Raw genomic sequence first — 23,465 nt, forward strand, 5'->3', positions numbered from 1 at the left:
TCCTGTCATTTAATCCAATTGAGCTCACTGATCTGATACAAGTTTGATCTAATTGTCAGCTTAGTGTGGTTCACTTGAATGGTAGAATAATAGCACTGAAGAGGAGGAGAATAAAATGTCTCCCTCTTCTCCATTGTCTCTGCATATGGAGATGTCATCCGAGTGCAGTCTGATGATTTACACTCACCCATAGACTTGTATGGGTACATACTGTCCAATTTACACTGCCAATAGCAGCATATTTAGATTTTTATTTTTATCAGAAAAAGAAAACATTGATTGGTACTGCTCCATAATATAACATTGGTCCGAGGACTATCCATTAAAACATCCGCTAGGAGTCTTCCACATTATACGCTCATGGGAGCAAGCCCTAAACCAGAGGCTAGAGCAGAGAAACAATGCAAATTGTATAATCAAACCTAATTGCAAAAATGATTTTAATCCATATACATGCATTTAAGTAAAAATAAAAATGTGGCCCCAAGGATGGTGAACACCTTTAATACCGGTACAAAAAAAATAAATCCTAGCAATATGCCATCATTTCATTAGCAGAACCCGTTTAAAAATAGCATAAATAATAGTTTGGGCATGAATGATAAAAATGGCAAAAGTTTGGAAAAGTATAAATCGCTTCAAAGTTGCTGAGATGCAATACCCTCCATGGACAGGTGTGGTGCTACACCTGGAAGAACGGCACCTTCTTTTAAGACCCTTATGCCCTAAGGCCACTTTGTGGAATGGCGTCCCATAATTTGGAGAGTCTTCCCTCATTGTCTATTAAAACATTAATCTGGTTGCAATGTTTCAAAATTTGCTCCAGTCTCTCATTAACTAGCAGTTCTGAAGGGTCTTATGTGTCTACCATTTCCTCGGAGTAACCCTCAATTCTGCTCCATCCTTCAAGCCACACCTCCAAGCCCTCTTCACCTCCTGTCGACTACAACACAAAAATATCTCCCGGATCCGTGCTTTCCCTAACCAAGAATCAGGAAAAAACATTAGTGCATGCCCTCATCATCTCCCGCCTCAACTACTGCAACCTCCTGCTCTGTGGCCTCCCTTCCAACACTCTTACACCAGCTTCAATCTATCCTAAACTCTGCCGCCCGACTAATCCACCTCTCCCCTCGCTATTCCCCAGCCTCGCCACTCGGCCAATCTCTTCACAGGCTTCCCATTGCCCAAAGACTCCAGTTCAAAACACTAACTGTGCCGCCCCCACGCCAGCAGCTGGTGCTGCTCGGACCCGGATCTACGGTACGGCTCGGGGGGGGTTTCGGACCCAGGGGTCGCGCGGACACTCCGAATAAAAGGGGACGTTTTTGTACGGGATTGGTTGTAAAATGTCTGTGACGCCACCCACGGTGTGTGGTGAAATGTAGCACCACCGCTGCCGTTGCAGGGCTCCCGGGGACGTTGGGCTGGCAGCTAGATGTTAACCCCTCCGTGGGTAGGGATGGATGTCCCGGGGCCCAGTGTCTCTATGCTGAGGAGGGTGATTGCAGGGGCCGGCGCACCCGGTAAGGCTGGGGATGTTACTCATGGTCGAATAAAGCACACAAGTCCTGTGGTAAACCAAGGTAATGGTGTCCGGCTGCCGCAGACGGGTGTATCTAATCCCACACCCGGGCTGGTAGTCAAAGTTTCTCCTCTGCATTCGGTGTGTTGTAGGTTGAACTTCCCGGTGTGAAACACGGGAGTCCGCTCCCAGTCCTTTGGTTGGGAACCGTGCCCTTCTGACTCTGACCCTTGGGATCTACGGGCCCTGGCGGTTGCCCTATCCCTCTCGGTGTGTGGTTGTCTGCTTTTAGGGACTTAGGTTGGGACAGGACCTAAAATCCTGCCCTCAATTGGTTAATTAGCTAGGCCGTCGGTGCCGGTCCTGGCTTCAGGGTCCAAGTACCCTCTCTGTGCATGCGGTTTCCGGGTCGGTTCTCCGGTGTCGGTACCGGTGGGCTACAACCCTGCCCTGGTCCACCTTGGATCTCCGGAAGCTGTCTTCCCATCTCCTGCAGACTCTGGCTACCGTCTGCCACCTAGCCAGTACGTCAGGGCTCCGACCCAGACGCCTGTCAGTTTTAGCTTCACCACTCCAAACTTGAACTCCAACTACTCTGACCTTAACTTAACTCAACTGTTTTCTCGCCCCGGATTCTCTAGACCCTTAGGTGGGCGTTCCCTAACCGCCTTGTCCCGCCCACTGGTGTGTCTGTCCTACCCTGAGGGGGGTGGCTAGGGTTTCAGGTCAGCTGATGTAACCCTATGTGGCATTGGTGTTATGCGGGGGGCCTATGTGTGTATCTACCTGGTTTTTCAGGGCGTCACACTAACCATGACCTACAAAGCCATCCACAACCTGTCTCTTCCATACATCTGTGTCCTAGTCTCCCGGTACCTACCTGCACGCAACTTCAGATCCTCACAAGATCTCCTTCTCTACTCCCCTCTTATCTCCTCTTCCCACAATTGCGTAAAAGATTTCTCCCACTCCTCCCCCATACTCTGGAACTCTCTACCCCAACATGTCAGACTCTCAGCTACCGTGGAAACCTTCAAAAGGAACCTCAAGACCCACCTCTTCTGACAAGCCTACAACCTGCAGCAACTCTCAGAACAGTACATCACTGCGCAACCAGCTCTACCCTCACCTTCTGTATCCTCAACTATCCCATGTAAACTGTGAGCCCACGCGGGCAGGGTCCTCTCTCCTCCTGTGGACTGTGAGCACTCTTTGGCTGGGCCCTCTCTCCTCCTGTATCCTCACCCCTTCCCTGTATAATGTTAACCCTCACTGGCAGGGTCCTCTCTCCTCCTGTAGACTGTGAGCCCTCATGGGCAGGGTCCTCTCTCCTCCTGTATCCTGACCCCTTCCCTCTAGAATGTGAACCCTCGCTAGCAGGGTCCTCTCTCTTCCTGTAGACTGTGAACCCTCGCAGGCAGGGTCCTCTCTCCTCCTATAGACTGTGAGCCCTCGTGGGCATGGTCTTCTCTCCTCCTGTAGACTGTGAACCCTCGTGTGCAAGGTCCTCTCTTCTCCTGTAGACTGTGAACCCTCGTGGGCAGGGTCCTCTCTCCTTCTGTAGACTGTGAGCCCTCATGGGCAAGGTCCTCTCTCCTCCTGTAGACTGTGACTCCTCGTGGGCAGGGTCCTTTTTCCTCCTGTACCAGTCTGTTTTTGTATTGTTCATGAATATTGTACTTGTTTTTTTATGTATAGCCTTTTTACTTGTAAAGCACCGTGGAATAAATGGTGCTATAATAATAATATTAATAATGATAATAATAATAATAATAAATAATAATAATATAATTGATTTAACTAGAGACATTCAAATCTTTTAAAATTTGAATTTGTGGCTTTGATGAATTTTTTCCCAACTTTTAATGATCAGATATTCAGATAGGCAAATAGGCAGCTAATAAGGTCATTTTTAAAGGGATTGTACAGCATTAGAAAACTTTCATTCAGAAATAGCGCCACACCTCTCCACAGGTCATGTGAGGTATTGCAACTCAGTCCCATTCACTTCAATGGATCTGATCTTCAAAACCAGACACAACCCACATAGGTATGGCACTGTTTTGGAAGAAAGCAGCCATGCTTATCTAAACCTATTTATAAAAAAAAATATGCATTCAATAAAAATGAATGGACTATGAATGATACATTTATACATCATGAGTATGACTTTTCATGGGCAGCAGTTAGCATGGTGGTACTTACTCGGGACGGGCTCGGATGTGCATTGCTCCCCCAGGTACCTGAGCTACTTCTGTCTTCTACGTCTGAAAAAAAATTAAAAAATTAAATAAAACGTCCGACTTCTTCTGAATGAGGTTTATTTTTTACAATATGCATTTTAAATTAAAGCTTCAAACTAATCTGCTGTTGGCTTTAATTAAGAATCCCATAGGGCGGCACCGTATTGATAATAGACATCTGACCCGTCTACTTAAAGAAACTCATTTATATTCACTGCTGAATTCTTCAGTGCCCCAAGGAAGTCAAAAGGTCCGGCGACGAGAGTCCGTAAATCCTTTAAGACTTCGGGAGAAGAAAAAAAAAAGTTGCAGAAAACTTGTAGTGAAAGTTTAGTACGCATACAGACAGAGCTCCTCATTTTGCGGTAGCGGTGTCAGTCCGACATGGCACCCGAGCTAAGGGCATTTATTCTATCACCCATTGTACCAAAACATGTGCAGAACATACAAAGTCCATGTAGGCATTGCACTTAGCCAGATTTGCACCCTGGTGCTACAGAAAACCAGTGCTGACTACTCAGCCACCTACCGTGTGACCCGGGAACTTGGCTCTGTGCCCCATCGTCATGTGATTTGACCAAAACAGTCATAAATGTGAAAAATATTTCATAATGTCACTACTCAAGATTCCCCTCGAATAGCAAGATCTCCTTTACGACATAGTCACGCATTGTCACACACCTCCACCAATTATTATGGCTGAGCAGCCACCAAAGTGATCAACTGGGTATTCTTGACTTTGTCCCCAGAAGGTACAATCCTGCTAAGTGTTCGGAATGAAGCATAAAAAATAGGACACTGGATATTGTTTACATTATACATCTTTTGTGTTTTTTTCTTTTAAAGCTGGTGTCACACACAGCGACAACGACAACGACGTCGCTGCTACGTCACCATTTTCTGTGACGTTGCAGCGACGTCCCGTCGCTGTCGCTGTGTGTGACATCCAGCAACGACCTGGCCCCTGCTGTGAGGTCGCCGGTCGTTGCTGAATGTCCAGCTTCATTTTTTGGTCGTCACTCTCCCGCTGTGACACACACATCGCTGTGTGTGCAGCGAGAGAGGGACGAAATGAAGCGATCAGGAGCCGGCACTGGCAGCTGCGGTAAGCTGTAACCAGCGTAAACATCGGGTAACCAAGGGAAGACCTTTCCCTGGTTACCCGATGTTTACGCTGGTTACCAGCCTCCGCTCTTGCTGCCAGCGCCGGCTCCTGCTCTGTGCACATGTGGCTGCAGTACGCATCGGGTAATTAACCCCATGTATACTGTAGCAAGGAGAGAAAGGAGCCAGCGCTAAGCAGTGCGCGCGGCTCCCTGCTCTCTGAACTGTGACATGTAGCTGCAGCACACATCGGGTTAATTAACCCGATGTGTACTGTAGGAGAGCAAGGAGCCAACGCTAAGCGCGGCTCCCTGCTCTCTGCACATGTAGCACAGCGACGTTATGATCGCTGCTTCTGCTGTGTTTGACAGCTAAGCAGCGATCATAACAGCGACTTACAAGGTCGCTGTTACGTCACCGAAAATGGTGATGTAACAGCGACGTCATTGTCGCTGTCGTTTAGTGTGAACCCAGCTTTAGTCTTGTGGTATTTGTTATTTTATTATATTCAGTGTTGTTTTTGAGCAGTTTCTTCAGACTGACGCTATCATGCCTTGGATTTGATCCGGTAGCCTCCCAAAATAGGTCGCTGTCCAGGTTCTGAACAATTTGTCTCTGTGTTTACACATTTTGTGTTTATTGCCTTTCTGCCAACAGGTGTTTCCTATGATATAATTTGATCTATATAAAGTCTCCCCAGGCTTCCATTCCCCACTGGTGATATTTCTGAAGTGGACCCTTCTTTGTAAAGTGGGGCCTTTTTTGTACAAAGGAAGTACCACTGGTGGCCACAGACAGAAAAGAGCCTCTATGCAAGAAGAATATGGGTTCTTTGCAGGTCAAGAGCGCCTCATAATGCACAATTACACCTGCTTTGGAGATGGAAATGGGCCCTCTTGGCTCCAGGGCCCTTGTGGAACTGCACAGGTTGCACCAATGATATGTCTGCCCATGGGTGGTATGGGGAACCATCCATGGCCGCTTACGATGTGAAGGTCTTAGTGGTCATCCAAGTCATCCCGTTAGGGATGTTTCAGTTTGTGCAGGGGCTTTAAGGGACTGCACAGCTGAGATCCCTAGTTTAGCCCAGCACCTCCCTGCTCGCTCGCTGCAAAGCACGCAAGCATGACCGATGCTGGGCTGTGATGAACGGGGAAACGTCGCCCACAGCCACACGGAGATTGGGGCCGGCCTCGGTGATGTGAGGTGAGCAGGAAGTTGACGTGACATCACCCAATCACCTAAAGTCACGGAGCACGGGGGTCAGGCAATGGGGAAGAGCGGACCGCAATAGCGCAGCACACAGACACTATTGGCAACACAAGGTATTTGAGAGAAACCTTGTTTCTCAACATAATATCGTTGTGTCCAATAATAAATTTGGGTGAACCACCTCTTTAAGTAAGACCTTATCTTTTCGTTATATACCACGTGTGCTCTTTAGGGTGTATAACAGACGCAAGTGGTTCATGAATTGTTCATAAAATAAAAAATGCTCCTGTCAAACATTCAGCTAAAATGTGGCAAAATTTACACAAAAAATTCCAGATGTACTTAAAATCACTTTAGGGGGCTAGACTGGAGTACATTTGCGCAAAAATGTCACTTTCTAAAAAAAATTCCCAATTTCTGAATCGGTTGATATATTTGGAAACCTCAAATGTCACCAATAGATATATATATATATATATATATATAATATATATATACATATATATATATATATATATATATATATATATATTATATACCGAATATACAGTGTATACGGAAAGTATTCAGACCCCTTTAAATGTTTCACTCTTTGTTTCATTGCAGCCATTTGGTAAATTCAAAAAAGTTCATTTTTTTTCCTCATTAATGTACACACTACACCCCATCCCCCATCTTGACACAAAAAACCCCCCAGAAATGTAGAGATTTTTGCAAATTTATTAAACAACAAAAACTGAATTATTACATGGTCATAAGTATACAGACCCTTTGCTCAGACACTCATATGTAAGTCACATGCTGTCCATTTCCTTGTAATCCTCCGTGAGATGGTTCTACTCCTTCATTGGAGTCCAGCTGTGTGTAATTAAATTGATAGGACTTGATTTGGAAAGGCGCACACCTGTCTATATAAGACCTCACAGCTCACAGTGCAGGTCACACCAAATGAGAATCATGAGGTCAAAGGAACTGCCCAAGGAGCTCAGAGACAGAATTGTGGCAAGGCACAGATCTGGCCAAGGTTACAAAATAATTTCTGCAGTAGTCAAGGTTCCTAAGAGCACAGTGGCCTCCATAATCCTTATATTGAAGATGTTTGGGACCACCACAACTCTTCCTAGACCTGGCCATCCAGCCAAACTGCGCAATTGTGGGAGAAGAGCGTTGGTGAGAGACGTAAAGAAGAACCCAAATATCACTATGGCTGAGCTCCAGAGATGCAGTAGGAAGATGGGAGAAAGTTCCACAAAGTCAACTATCACTACATCCCTCCACCAGTTGGGCCTTTATGGCAGAGTGGCCTGACGGAAGCCTCTCCCCAGTGCAAGACATATGCGTAGAGTTTACAAAAAAATACATGAAGGACTCCAAGACTATGAGAAATAAGATTCTCTGGTCTGATGAGATGAAGATAGAACTTTTTGGTGATAATTCTAAGCAGTATGTGTGGAGAAAACCAAGCACTGCTCATCACCTGCCCAATACAATCCCAACAGTGAAACATGGTGGTGGCAGCATCATGCTATAGGGGTGTTTTTCAGCTGCAGGGACAGGACTACTGGTTGCAATTGAAGGAAAGATGAATGCAGCCGAATACAGAGATGTCCTGGAAGAAAACCTCTTCCTGAGTGCTCTGGACCTCAGACTTGGTCGAAAGTTCACCTTCCAACAAGACAATGACCCTACGCACACAGCTACAATAACAAAGGAGTGGCTTCAGAACAACTCTGTGGCCATTCTTGACCGGCCCAGCCAGAGCCCTGACCTAAACCCAATTGAACATCTCTAGATTGACCTGAAAATGGCGTCCACCAATGTACACCATCCAACCTGACAGAACTGGAGAGGATCTGCAAGGAAGAATGGCCGAGGATCCCCAAATCCAGAGGTGAAAAACTTGTTGCATCATTGCCAAGAAGACTCATGGCCAGGGGCGTAACGATCGCGGTCGCAGAGGTCGCCACTGCGACCGGGCCCGCAGGGTTATAGGGGCCCGGCAGCCACTCTGCAGAGCCGGCTGCCGGGCCCCTATGTGTAGTGCCGCTATGTAGTGGCCGACTGCGCGACCGTTAGGGGGCCGGCCTGTGAGTCAGGGGGGCCCAGTGTCTGCAGGGGGCAGAGGGGCCCCTGACCTGGAGAGGCCACCAGGCGTTCCTGAGCTGCTGCAGAGGAGATGTGCTCCTGCACGGCAGACGGAAACCATCCCTACCAGGACCTGCGATGATGTCACGCCCATGTGACTGTGTGGGAGGAGACACAGGAGGCCGGGGAGAAAGCAGGAGAAGATACTTCGAACACATGAGTGCTAATGAGAAAAGAGGGGACATGGGGAGGGGCTGCAGGGTGAGTGGGATATGAGGGCTGCAGACTGTGACAGAAGCATGTGAAGGGTGCAGAGTGTTTGAGAGGGGTAAGTTGGGGTACGGGCAGGGTGAGATATGTGGGTCAGGGTGTGTGTGTGATATGGGGGTGCAGGCTGTATAGGGAGCAGAGTGTGTGACATATGGGGGCAGGGGCATAACTACCGCAGTCGCAGGGGTCAGAAGGAGCTGAGAGGTACTTGTTTTTTTATTTTGCTGGCTGCATGACACATATAGGCCCGGGGAAGCTGCCTGCATGATACATGGAGGCCCTGGTGGGGCTGGCTGGCAGGCTGCATTACACGTAGAAGCCCTGGGGGCTGGCTGCATGACACATGGAGGCCCTGGGGGGGGCTGGCTGCATGACACATGGAGGTCTATGGGACTGCATAATAAACATGAAGGACACCTTATACATAGACTATAGCAGCGCATTATACATGGAGGTCTATGGGGCTGCATTATAATACATATAGGACTATGGGGGCTACATTATAATATATGGAGGACTATGGAGGCTACCTTACACATGGTCTGTGGGGGTGCATTATAAAGCATGGGGGACTGTGGTGCAGTATAAAATATGGAGAACTATGGGAAATGCATTATAATACATGGAGGACTATGGGGGTGCATTCTAATATATAAAGGGTTATGTGGGACCCTTTATACTATATGGAAGGCTATGTGGGGGCCATTATAGTATTTGGAGAACTATATATGAGGGAGGAAAAAGATACAAGTATGGGATGGGAATGTTTTGTGCTGAGGGAAAAGGCTCTTTCCCATGCTCTGCTATACATCTCTCAGCACCCAGCTTTCCCATGATCTGCTATACATCTCTCAGCACCCAGCTTTCCCATGCTCTGCTATACATCTCTCAGCACCCAGCTTTCCCATGCTCTGCTGTACATCTTCTCTCAGCACCCAACTTTCCCATGCTCTGCTATACATCTCTCAGCACCCAGCTTTCCCATGCTCTGCTATACATCTCTCAGCACCCAGCTTTCCCATGCTCTGCTGTACATCTTCTCTCAGCACCCAGCTTTCCCATGCTCTGCTATACATCTCTCAGCACCCAGCTTTCCCATGCTCTGCTATACATCTCTCAGCACCCAGCTTTCCCATGCTCTGCTGTACATCTTCTCTCAGCACCCAACTTTCCCATGCTCTGCTATACATCTCTCAGCACCCAGCTTTCCCATGCTCTGCTATACATCTCTCAGCACCCAGCTTTCCCATGCTCTGCTGTACATCTCTCAGCACCCAGCTTTCCCATGCTCTGCTATACATCTCTCAGCACCCAGCTTTCCCATGCTCTGCTATACATCTCTCAGCACCCAGCTTTCCCATGCTCTGCTATACATCTCTCAGCACCCAGCTTTCCCATGCTCTGCTATACATCTCTCAGCACCCAGCTTTCCCATGATCTGCTATACATCTCTCAGCACCCAGCTTTCCCATGCTCTGCTGCACATCTCTCAGCACCCAGCTTTCCCATGATCTGCTATACATCTCTCAGCACCCAGCTTTCCCATGCTCTGATATGGGAAAGCTGGGTGCTGAGGGAAAGATGTATGACAGAGCATGGGAAAGCTGGGTGCTGATAGAGGGATTTTAGATCATGGGAAACCTGGGTGCTGTGGGTAAAAGCCAAGTGTCAGCATCATTATCCCGTACCCTAAGTGTTGTGTACATGGAGGGGGGCCCCGGTCCAAAGTTTGCACCAGGGCCCATCAAACTCTAGTTACGCCACTGCTCATGGCTATACTTGCTCAAAAGGGACTTCTACTCAATACTGAGCAAAGAGTCTGAATACTTATGACCATGTGATGTTTCATGTTTTTTTTGTTTAATAAATTTGCAAAAATTTCTATCTTTCTGTTTTTTTTCGGTCAAGATGGGGTCAGAGTGTACATTAATGAGAGAAAAAAAACTTTTTGAATTTACCAAATGGCTGCAATGAAACAAAGAGTGAAACATTTAAAGGGGTCTGAATTCTTTCCGTTCCCACTGTATGTATATATATATATATATATATATATATATATACAGATTAAGAAAATATAACATATAATATAAAAGATTAAGAAAATGCCTAAAAGATTAAAATAGATGAACACCTATAAATTGAGCTCTAAGGAAGGTCAAATGTAAAAGAAGAAAAAGCGCAAATTAAAAAATAGGTGAAAAAAAAACAAGAAAAGTGGCACAAAAAAATAGAATACTGACTAAGGCCCTGGATACAGAAGCATGCAACTGTCGCGGTCGGTGGGGCCACGCTCGCCACCTTCGGAACGGGGCTTCTGCTGCTGCTGCTCGGTGGCTCGAGCGGTGGACCGGACCCGGGGACTCGAGCAGCGCTCCTCACCCGTGACTGAAAGGGGGGGTGGTTTGGTTAGGGAGATTGTTCGTGACGCGACCCACGGGTCGTGGTGATAATAGCACCACCACTGCTGGTAACGGGGATCCCGGGAGAGATGGTAGGGTGCAGCTGAGATGTTGTCCCCTCCGTGGGCAGGGGTTGGTGATCCCGGGGCCCGGTGGTGGTAACGGGGAGGCCGGATGGCTGGGGTGCAGGGACTGCGCGGCGCGGTGCCGGACGGCACTGGTGTACTCACTCAGACAATCACTGACAGAGTCTCTGGTAAACCAAAATGGCCGGATGGACGGGTCCCGCAGCCGACTGCAGTGTTGTTGTTGTGCTCTCCCTGGACGGCTGATGGTGGCTTTCTTTCCCTTCACCTTTGAGAATGTTCTTGACTCCTGTGGTTGCCCACTGGTAGTCCGCTCCCCGGCGTATAGGTGCCAAAGGAGCCAGTGTTGCCCGCAGGCGCTGGCCCTTGGATCTCTAGCCTGTGGCGGTGGCTGTATATCCTCTCTGGGTGGACGGTTGCCTTCAATCGGGACTTTAGTAGTTGAGAAACCCTTGGGGTTCCTGTCACATTCGGATTTGACTATTGATGGCGGCTCCAAGCCTGGTCGGGGTCCGATGGCCCTGCCTGTGTGCTTAGCTTCACTCCGTTCCCCGGTCCAGTACCGGCGGGCCGACACCCGACCCCAGTCCTTATGGCTCTGCGGAGTTCCACTAACTCCTGCAGATGGCCACCACCGTCTGCCTACCTTGCTGTCAGTGTCTGGGCTCCAACCCAGACACCCAAGTGTTCACTCCTCTCACGTCCTCCTCCAAGACTAGACTGTCACTTTTCCCGCCTCCAGGCCTGTGAACTCCTTGGTGGGTGGGGCCAACCGCCTGGCTCCGCCACACCTGAGTGGACATCAGACTCTGGAGGGAGGCAACAAGGGTTTTGTGTTTGGCTGCTGTAACTGCCTAGGGTGGGGGTGTGTGTGTTGGTATGTCTGTGACTACCTGGCTAGTCCAGGGCGTCACACAACCTTTTCTGCATTTTCACTGTTTGTGCACCTTTTTCTGCTACAGATCAACTAAAATTTTGCTCCGCTTACTTATTTGGGTTTCTACAAGCAAGATACAAAGAATGAGCATCAAGGCATGATGACATCACTGCGGCCGATGCGTTGATGATGTCACTAGTCTTAGGCAGGTGAGAAGGAGGCACTTCTTCTGAGATTTTACGCAGACGGCTTTACACTCATAAATTGGTCTGGGCTATAAATGAATAGTTTACTATGTTTATGTTTAATTTCGGGGATCGAAAGCACGGAAAAAAAAAAAGTTTATAAAAGTCAACCATAATGTACTATCCCAAAGCAATCTGAGCCAAGATGAAAAAATAAACTCTGCACCACGACCTATTGCTTCATTATATTACGGGTGGGAGAGGGCGCGAGTGACCTCAGCAACGAGTGCACGCCAATAGATTTTACAGGTTCACACCCTCCACCCAAACCTCCCAAGGCTTAAAGGGGAGTTACACCCAGTTATATAAACAGAACTACAGTGCTTCATTGTATCATTGAAAAACCATTAAAAAAAAAATAAAATAAAAAATGTACGTTTGCCATTTTTTTGGGGGGTCTTATCCACTTCAGGGTGACAACCTAAGTGGCCACAATTAAAGTTCTAAGATGGGTTGTAAAAATGTCAGATTTATCACCCGTTTTCCTGAAAAATGGATATAATAGGTCAGTCTATATTAATGTACATTGGTTATTAATTAACAAAGATTACATAGTTTTAAAATAGAAATGATTTTTGCTTCTTTCTGTAGTTTAGTATTATTAGGGCCTTATCTTATACAGGCATCCAAAGTCATTTTATTTGGACTTGTGCAATGTCTCATTTCTCCTGCGGGGGCAGTATAGGGAAACACTAGCAGCCAGAGTCCAGCTGATTGCTGCTGAGGTTCTTTAGCTAAAACAATTTGTTGTTTTTTTTTCCCCGTAATTTATTATTTTACGGAGATCTCTTACATTCTCAAAGGGCCTTGTTCTATGCAAGAGACTTCCGTAAAATAATAAATGATAAATTAATAATAAAATGATAAATTAATATATAAATTAATTTATAAAATAATAAATTATATATATAAAAAAAAACTTGTTTAGCCAAGTAACCTCAGCAAGGCCCTTTTTCTCAGAAATATTGTGGGTTGAGACCCTAATTTTTTTCGTTAGTTGCCCCCACTATCAGACATTATATCTTGTATACTATGCCATAAATGTTGTATTTTCTGAAAATATATAAATATATATCAGAGTGGTGTTTTTATTTATTTTATTTAATGGTAGCCGTAGCGTACGTGCAAGGTGCTCATGATGGTAATCCTGGATAATCCAGTGAAGACTCAAGAAAACATCACTACTGCATCAACCTTTTAGATACTATGACCATTAGTGACCGCGGCATGTAAGGGGATAAAAAGATGGACTGAGCTTTTTGTGATGTGACTGCCCCGCACAGATGGAATTGCAATAGAAGCTGGAGGCTTTAAGTGTATCTACACTATAATAATATCTTTTATATATATGTTGTAGTTGGTGAAACGATTTGCAGATTGATAAGGGTCCACGTCCTGAGACCCCCAAAAGGGGGGTCAGTAGTGTTCGTAGATTTTCTCTTGACTCCTCTCCTCTCCTTAACTTATCCACAAAGCTCTCTCTCTCTCTCTCTCTCTCTATATATATATATATATATATATATATATATATATATATATATATATATTAAAGGGAACCTGTCAGGTCCAATAGGCACCCAGAACCACAAGCAGTTCTGTGCATATTGCTATTCCCTGCCTAACCCCCTGTATCTAGTAGCATAGATAAAAAGATCTTTAGAAAACGTATTTCTAAAGATCCTTTATGATATGCTAATGAGCGCAGGGACTAGTCAGAAGGGTGTTAGTTCCCTTGGCTAGTTGGCCCCCTTAGCATGTAAGCATGCCCCTGTGTACATGCTAACATGCTAATGAATGTGAAGCATAAGAGGCATGGTTGCTCTCAGCCCTCTGCTGTCACCGCTGGCTTTCAGCTCAGTGCGCATGGATCAGAAGTCCCCAGACTTCTGGCCATGAGCACTACACCAGTTTGAAGCCAAGACGCGTACAACTGGCTTCATAGTGCGCATGACTGGAAGTCAGGGGATCATGTGCACTGAGCCGAAATCCATTGTCGGCCACGATGGCAGCAGAGGTGAGAGTGTGCCTCTGATGCTGCACATTCATTAACATGTTAGCCCTCCTACAGCTTTCATGCTAAGGGGGCCGACTAGCCAAGGGAACTAATGCCCTTGTGACTAGTCCATGGCCTCATTAGCATAATATAAAGGATCTTTAGAAATATTTTTTCTAAAGAACTCTTTATCTATGCTAGTGTATACAGGGACGGTTAGGCAGGAATAAGCAATATCCACCCAGAACTGCTCGAGGCTCTGGGTGCATATCTCACCTGATAGGTTCACTTTAAATAATCCCTACAGCTACAATGATAAAAAAATAAATTCTTTATCAATAATCCAGCTAATGAAGGTGGGGTACACTTGTGGTTAAATTACCACAAAAATCTAGCCGCCTTGCATTCCTTTGCATAGCTGACAAATGATAAAATTCGGGTTGACCACAGTCACCACTAGGGGGAGCTCTTGATAGCCTTATATTAAATACAATGATAATCCTGTTAGCAGCACACCCTAGTAGTTTTTCAGGGTCTTAAAAGTGGCGCGCTGCCCCCCCCCCCAAATATTATGAAAAGAATTAGCAATAAATGTGAATATATAATTAGCCGTGGCACACTGGTACATTGGACAAAAAATCCACAGGTCAAAGGAAGTCGGCTTTTAATTTGTTCTTTGAAGATGGTGTCTCGTGTTTTGAAGGCTCGTTACGGTGAAGGTTACATTTCTTGGCAGGGGAAGAGGTTGCACAAAACATAAGAGGGAGAGAGTGAAAACTGAAAACAGACCTTGCTACATGTGGTGTTTGACTGACTACACAGAACTTGGCATTTCATGAGCCGGACAGCGATCTCACAGTTTACTTCTGTTTCTAATGTGCAGCAAAGCAACAAATGGACAACCCGTTCTATCTGTGAAACGTTACGATGTGCTGGACGGAACAAGTCAAAAACAAAGTGATTCTGCCTCAAAAATGGAATTAAAGCAGATCTGTCAACAGGAAAAAAAAGTGGTAGATTTTGAACTAATTACAGTACAGACCAAAAGTTTGGACACACCTCCTCATTCAAAGAGTTTTCTTTATTTTCATGACTCTAAAAATTGTAGATTCACATTGAAGGCCTCAAAACTATGAATTAACACATGTGGAATGAAATTCTTAAAAAAGTGTGAAACAACTGAAAATATGTCTTATATTCTAGGTTCTTCAAAGTAGCCACCTTTTGCTGTGATTACTGATTTGCACACTCTTGGCATTCTCTTGATGAGCTTCAAGAGGTAGTCACCGGAAATGGTTTTCCAACAGTCTTGAAGGAGTTCCCAGAGATGCTTAGCACTTGTTGGCCCTTTTGAAAAATAAATTATGGTCCAACTAAACGCAAACTGGATGGAATAACACGCCTCTGCAAGATGCTGTGGTAGCCATGCTGGTTCTGTATGCTTTCAGTTTTGAATAAATCCCCAACAGTGTCACCAGAAAAGCACCCCCACACCATCACACCTCCTCCTCCATCATTCACGGTGGGAACCAGGCATGTACAGTCCATCCGTTCACCTTTTCTACAATGACAGTGGTTGGATCCAAAGATCTCAAATTTGGACTCATCAGACCAAAGCACAGATTTCCACTGGTCTAATGTCCATTCCTTGTGTTCTTTAGCCCAAACAAGTCTCTTCTGCTTGTTGCCTGTCCTTAGCAGTGGTTTCCTAGCAGCTATTTTACCATGAAGGCCTGCTGCACAAAGTCTCCTCTTAACAGTTGCTCTAGAGATGAGAAGGTGTGTCCAAACTTTTGGTCTGTACTGTATATTCCTGCTGCTCCGCTGAGTATTCCATTTTTATTTTTTTTTAAATCAGTCATACGGTTCCAGAGATATAGACATATCCGTGAGGGTGTCTCTCACATGTTCCTCGGGGGCGTGTCTTTAGGTTGCTGTGCACAATTACCTTATGAGACACGCCTTCGTCTATTGACTTCCACTTAGCACTAAACAAAAATCGATATCTCTGGACCTGTATGGCGGATTTTAAAAAAACAAAAAACAGCATACTCAGGGGAACAGCAGGAACAAAATAAGAGCCCACTTTTGATCAGGTGGCAAGTTCGCTTTAAAGTCTTGTTGCACCTATAGAAAAGATCTATTATGGCATTTTTGCATCTAAAATGACAAATTAAGCAAGTTTGCAATTAGGTTTCAGGAATAAAGGATCAATTAATGATGATTTTATAGCAGGTCTTTTCATTTATAGAGACATATAGGTTAGCATAAGAGCTGTATACCCAAAATGGTATTTTCAATTGACCCTGTTTGAATAGTTGGTTCATTTTTTTTTTCTTTTTAAATATATTTGAGGAAAAAAAAACAGATTGTGAAGGTGGACCTTCCCTTTTAGACAAGAGCTCACAGCAAAATTGTAGGTCACCACAAGCATTGACAGTTTCCAAAAAATATTAGTATTTTGAGAAAAGAAATTTAACACAATATGTATATTGTATAGAATAGATTGTACTCAAATTAATCAAAGGCAGATATTTCCTTAATCCTTTAATGACCAGTTTTAATCACCAGCTATTTTTTTTTTGCCTTTGATGTAGCTTTGTTTTCATGCAGGAAATTTTGATTTTGATAGGGGGTACCAACAAAGAATAATTAAACAAAAAAAAGAAAATTAAATATCTTGGTAATTCATATAATTTTCTATGCAGGGTAATATCAGAGAAAAAAAAGATTATTTATATTGTTTTTTATAGCGTTTCCTGCAGAATTGTATGTTACTGTTGTTGCTATTTATATACTATTTGTGCAAATAAAGGGGATTTTTTATACTAAATTCCTTTTTTGTCAAATGTTTTTGCAGATTTTTATATTTTTTGCTTAATTTTTTCAGCTCATTAAAGGCTCACAATATTATAATAAAAACCTGTTTGCTTTCTTTCGGAATCAAATGCTAAATCTAATGGTCACTACTCCCTCTTGATCCACTCTGCTGCTTTCGACACTGTGGTTCACCAGGATTTCTTCACTATACTCTGCTCTATAGAGCTCAAGGACACCGATCTCTCCTCCTACCTCTCAGATGGCTCCTTCACTGCATCTTTTGCGGGCTCCTCTTCTCCTCTTTCTTTTACTGTCAGGCTTCCTCAGGGTTCAGTCCTAGGCCCCCACCTCTTACTGTCAGAGTTCAGTTCTAGGTCCCCTCCTCTTCCTACTGTCAGGGTTCCTCAGGGTTCAGTCCTAGGCCCAATCCTCTAATAGTCAGGGTTCAGTCCTAGGCCCCCTCCTCTTACTGTCAGGGTTCAGTCCTAGGCCCCCTCCTCTTACTGTAAGGGTTCCTCAGGGTTCAATCCTAGGGCCCCTACTCTTACAGTCAGGGTTCTTCAGGGTTCAATCCTAGGGCCCCTACTCTTACTGTCAGGGCTCTTAAGGGTTCAGTCCTAGGCCCCCTCCTCTTACTGTCAGGGTTCAGTCCTAGGCCCTCTCCTTTTATTGCCAGGGTTCAGTCCTAGCCCCCACTGCTCTTACTGTCAGGGTTCCTCAAGGTTCAGTCCTAGGTCCCCTCCTATTACTGTCAGCGTTCCTCAGGGTTCAATCCTAGGGCCCCTACTCTTACTGTCAGGGTTCCTCAGGGTTCAGTCCTAGGCCCTCTCTTCTTACTGTCAGGGTTTAGTCCTAGGCCCTCTCTTCTTACTGTCATGGTTCAGTCCTAGCCCCCCCTCCTCTTACTGTCAGGGTTCCTCAGAGTTCAGTCCTAGTCCCCCTCCTCTTACCGTCAGTGTTCCTCAGGGTTCAGTTCTATGCTCCCTCTTCCTACTGTCAGGGTTCCTCAAGGCTCAATCCTAGGCCCCTTCCTCCTTTCTCTCTATACAGCACCCCTATTGGACAATTCATCAGCAAATTTGGTTTTCAGGACCATCTCTTTGCTGATGACACCCAACTATACACATCATCTCCTGACATCACCCCTGCATTCCTACAAAACACCAGCGATTGTCTGTCCGCTGTCTCCAAAATCATGTCCTCCTCTATCTAAAACTGAATCTGTCAAAAACTGAACTCCTCCTGTTTCCTCCCTACCCCAACCTTCCCAAACCAAATATTACCATTTCTGTGTGTGGTTCTACCATTACTCCCCAGCAGCACGCCCGCTGTCTTGGGGTTATATTTGACTCCGATCTCTCCTTTGCTCCCCACAGTCGTTCACTTGCTCGCTGATGTCAGCTCCACCTCAAAAACATCTCTAAAGTTCGACCTTTTCTTACCGTTGACTCTGCAAAACTGTCGCTCTTATTCATTCCCGCCTGGATTACTGTAATCCTCTACTAATCAGTCTCACTCTTACTAAACTCTCCCCTCTCCAATCCATTCTGAATGCTGCAGCCAGGATCATTTTCCTCTCCAACCGCTACACAAATGCCTCCACCCTGTGCCAGTCATTGCACTGGTTGCCCTGTAAGATGGTGGTCAAGTTTTGACCCGTGAAGATGCCAAAAGTGTTCCTTTTATATGTATATACAGTACAGACCAAAGGTTTGGACACACCTTCTCATTCAAAGAGTTTTCTTTATTTTCATGACTCTGAAAATTGTGGATTCACATTGAAGGCGTTAAAACTATGAATTAAAACATGTGGAATGAGGTACTTAAAAAAGTGTGAAACAACTGAAAATATGTCTTCTAGTCTAGGTTCTTCAAAGAAGCCACTTTTTGCTTTGATTACTGCTTTGCACACTCTTGGCATTCTCTTGATGAACTTCAAGAGGTAGTCACCGGAAATGGTTTTCCAACAGTCTTAAAGGAGTTCCCAGAGATGCTTAGCACTTGTTGGCCCTTTTGCCTTCACTCTGCGGTCCAGCTCACTCCAAACCATCTCGATGGAGTTCAGGTCTGGTGACTGTGGAGGCCAGGTCATCTGGCGTAACACCCCATCAGTCTCCTTCTTAGGCCTCCAACACACTCACGTGAAAATCACGCACGTGCCGCGAGACACGTATTTACCCTGCATGTTGTGCGTGGTAAGTACGTGTCTCGGGTACGTGCAGGCCACGTGTGTTCTCCATGTGCTATCCGCGATAGCACACGGAGAACCGTTAATTTGCATACTCACGTGGTCCGCGCTGCTGTCCAGGGTTCTGATCTTCAGCTCCAGCCCCGCCCACTCCCCGCTGACGCTGCTTCCGGCCGAGCTGAGATTAGCGCCCATGACAGCACGCCCACCTCCTTAACACGCTCATAATGAGCGGCGGCCGGCAGGGACATTTAGCAGCGGAAGATTCTGCAGGTAATAAGGAGGTGAGTATGTGTTTTTTTAATTTTTGAATTAATGACACGTGTTCTCCGGTGCGTGTCACACGGAACCGCATCCACACTACATCCGTGTGGTACGGGTGCGGGCCGTGTGACACCCGTGCTGCCGGAGAATAAGTGGACATGTCAGCCAAATCACGGACGCACGTAAGCACGGATGTGTGTCGCAGGCCTTAGTCAAATAGCCCTTACACAGCCTGGAGGTGTGTTTGGGGTCATTGTCCTGTTGAAAAATAAATTATGTTCCAACTAAACGCAAACCGGATGGAATAGCACGCCGCTGCAAGATGCTGTGGTAGGCATGCTGGTTTAGTATGCCTTCAATTTTGAATAAATCCTCAATAGTGTCACAGCAAAGCACCCCCACACCATCACACCTCCTCCTCCATGCTTCACGGTGGGAACCAGCCATGTAGAGTCCATCCGTTCACCTTTTCTACAAAGACACGGTGGTTGGATCCAAAGATCTCAAATTTGGACTCATCAGACCAAAGCACAGATTTCCACTGGTCTAATGTCCATTCCTTGTGTTCTTTAGCCCAAACAAGTCTCTTCTGCTTGTTGCTTGTCCTTAGCAGTGGCTTCCTAGCAGCTATTTTAAAATGAAGGCTGCTGCACAAAGTCTCCTCTTAATAGTTGTTCTAGAGATGAGAAGGTGTGACCAAACTTTTGGTCTGTACAGTATATATATATATTTATATATATATATATATATATATATATATATATATATATATATATATATATATGTGATAAGATATGGAGCAATGGTATGTAGGAAAGTATAGTGTAAGGTATTGTAATGCATAAGATGTAGCAGAGTTGAGAATGTTAATATATAGAGGTGTAGCAGTATTGATTATGTAATGTATGTGTATTGGTATAAGGTGTAATGTTATGTAGTATATAATGTAGAATGCTTAGTGTGGTAATTTAGGTCTGCAGGTGAAAGGTTGAATCTGTCCAGCAAGAGACAGAGAGTTGACAGTTGGAATTAGCATATAGGAAAGGAGCGACTGTTGAGAGTGGGAATGTCCGTTAGGGTCCAGCCTGTGACAGAAACAGACTTCAGGTCTGAGGAGCAGCAGAGCCGCATGACATGGGTGTCCTAAAGAGAGGGAGACTATTACATAGAATAGCGTGACCGAGGAAAAGCGGGAACAACTGAGAAAGAGAAGGAGGCCAGAGCAGGACAAGAAACGAAGTCAGTGTCTTGAGCGGATGTCACCTAGGGGTCTTCAGTAGCTTATAGATCACTCCTGCCATATTTCCAATACCCCTCTAGGAGGGAAAAGACGTGATTGATGAGGAGACTGACTTCCAAGGACTGTGATGTAGTATTAGGCTGGGTATTGTTGACTTATGGAGGTTGGAACAACTGAAGTGAAGAATGTGTGCTTAATGATGAGACTGAAACATGCAAGAAGATTTCTGTCCGCTATCTATCGAGCATTGTTGTTGCCCAGTTTATGCTCGGTAAAACTGTTTTTATGAACTTGTGGTCTCCCTCAATGAACTGTGCACCATCTGGTCCTGGCCGGCCAAAATCATTGGCAACAAGAGGATTGGAAAGGCGTATCGCCTCATGAGTGCAACACCACACACCCAGCCAGGACCTTCATTTTCATGTAACGTGCCGGGGTGCAGCAGATGATTACCTCGCCCACAACTACCACCCCACGCCACGTAACAGCCCATACGATATAAACTTATTACTCTCATTCACAAAGCGTTCCATAGTTCCGTACCGCCCTACATCTCCTCCCTCATCTCTGTCTATCTCCACAAAACGTTCCGCAGTTCCTCACTGCCCTACATCACCTACCTCATCTCTGCCTATCACCACAAAGCGCTCCACAGTTCCACTCTGCTCTACATCTCCTCCCTCATCTCAGTCTATCACCCTACCCATCCTCTCCACAGTTCCTCACCGCCATACATCTCCTACCTCATCTCTGTATATCACCACAAAGTGCTCTGCAGTTCCTCACCGTCCTACATCACCTACCTCATCTCTGTCTATCACCACAAAGTGCTCCACAGTTCCGCTCCGCTCTACATCTCCTCCCTCATCTCTGTCTATCACCCAACCCATCCTCCCCACAGTTCCGCACCACCCTAAATCTCCTACCTCATCTCTGTCTATCACCACAAAGCGTTCAGAAGTTCCTCACCGCCGTACATCACCTCCCTCATCTCTGTCTATCACCACAAATCGCTTCACAGTTCCGCACCTTCCTACATCACCTCCCTCATCTGTGTATCACCACAAAGCATTCCGCAGTTCCACACCCCCCTACATCACCTCCCTCATCTCTGTTTATCACCACAAAGCGTTCTGAAGTTCCTCACCTCCCTACATCACCTCCCTCATCTCTGTCTATCACCCTACCCATCCTCTCCACAGTTCTGCACCCCCCTACATCTCCTCCCTCATCTCTGTCTATCACCCCACGCGTGCCCTCCGTTCCGCTAATGACCTAAGACTGACATCCTCTATAATTAGAACCTCCCTCTCCCATCTCCAAGACTTTTCACGAGCTGCACCAATGCTTTGGAACACACTACCCAGGATAATTCGATTAATTCCCAGCATCCACACCCTTAAGCGAGCCTTAAAAACGCATTTCTTTAGACAAGGCTATCACCTCGCTTATCTAACTATTCCCATTCTGTCCTTTACTAAATTGTCTTCCAACCCTTGTCCCCTGTATCTTCTGGTTGCACACCCTCCATGTACTTTTTTTACACTCTATAAATTCTGGCTGTTGACCGGTACATGCAGCTGTATTTGAATCCCCCATTATATCGATGGCTGGACCCCAAGCTTCCCCCCAATATACCTTTTGCGCCCCCCTTATTTCCTCATAGATTTTAGCTTGTGAGCAGAAACCTCCTTCCTCTTGGTACCTTAATTGTTTCAGTCTGTACATGTCTCCTCTGAATTGTAAAGCACTGCGGAATATGTTGGCGCTATTGAAACAAAAATTATTAAATGCTGCCGTATAGTCATAAAATCGTCGGAATCCGTTTATCTTTCGCAGCACTACAACTCCCAGCAGGACACGCACAGACACTCTGGAATAGACAGGACCATAATATCCATCTTAGTCATTTTTTCTCTCCGGCAGAGGTCGCGACTATTTGTTTTTCTGTATTACGACAGTCAACGTGCAAAGCTCATTCTATTAGTCTGTGCAGCATCAGCGAGTCGCCCTAATTAACAGTGACAGATAAAGCCATCTCTATGTCAGTAATGAAATTAAAGATGGTTGACATAGCGGAGAGAGATGATACATGTACTCCGCACTAATTGGACGCTTCGCTTTCATTACTCTTACAGTAACCTTTACTGCGCTGCACAGAAATATAGAAATGTGCCCAAAATGTAAAAATAATATATACCTAAAATACAAAACTATACCCAAAAGACAAAAATATACACATACACAAATATGCTCAAATGTAAATGTACTGTAGCCGAAACCCAAAAAATACAATACTAAACCATACCCAAAAGACTAAAATATACACATACACAAATATGCTCAAATGTAAATGTACTGAAGCCGAAACCCAAAAAATACAATACTAAACGATACCCAAAAGACTACAATATACACATACACAAATATGCTCAAATGTAAATGTACTGTAGCCGAAACTCAAAAAATACAATACAAAACTATACCCAAAAGACTAAAATATACACATACACAAATATGCTCAAATGTAAATGTACTGTAGCCGAAACCCAAAAAATACAATACAACACTATACCCAAAAGACTAAAATATACACATACACAAATATGCTCAAATGTAAATGTACTGTAGCCGAAACCCAAAAAATACAATACAAAACTATACCCAAAAGACTAAAATATACACATACACAAATATGCTCAAATGTAAATGTACTGTAGCCGAAACCCAAAAAATACAATACTAAACTATACCCAAAAGACTAAAATATACACATACACAAATATGCTCAAATGTAAATGTACTGTAGCCGAAACCCAAAAAATACAATACAACACTATACCCAAAAGACTAAAATATACACATACACAAATATGCTCAAATGTAAATGTACTGTAGCCGAAACTCAAAAAAT

General features: G+C 45.1%; 1 protein-coding gene across 1 annotated transcript in view; it reads right to left on the reverse strand.

Annotated features, from left to right (window-relative positions):
• The window catches only part of TCF4 (transcription factor 4), a 633,301-nt gene that overhangs the window by 490,800 nt on the left and 119,036 nt on the right, over nt 1-23,465 (reverse strand). The window contains exon 3 of the mRNA XM_075329425.1: nt 3,731-3,792. Within this exon, the coding sequence (XP_075185540.1) occupies nt 3,731-3,792 (62 nt within the window). The remainder of the gene's footprint in view (nt 1-3,730; nt 3,793-23,465) is intronic.

The sequence above is a fragment of the Anomaloglossus baeobatrachus genome, chromosome 1 (assembly GCF_048569485.1).
Source record: "Anomaloglossus baeobatrachus isolate aAnoBae1 chromosome 1, aAnoBae1.hap1, whole genome shotgun sequence".
Classification (NCBI taxonomy): domain Eukaryota; kingdom Metazoa; phylum Chordata; class Amphibia; order Anura; family Aromobatidae; genus Anomaloglossus; species Anomaloglossus baeobatrachus.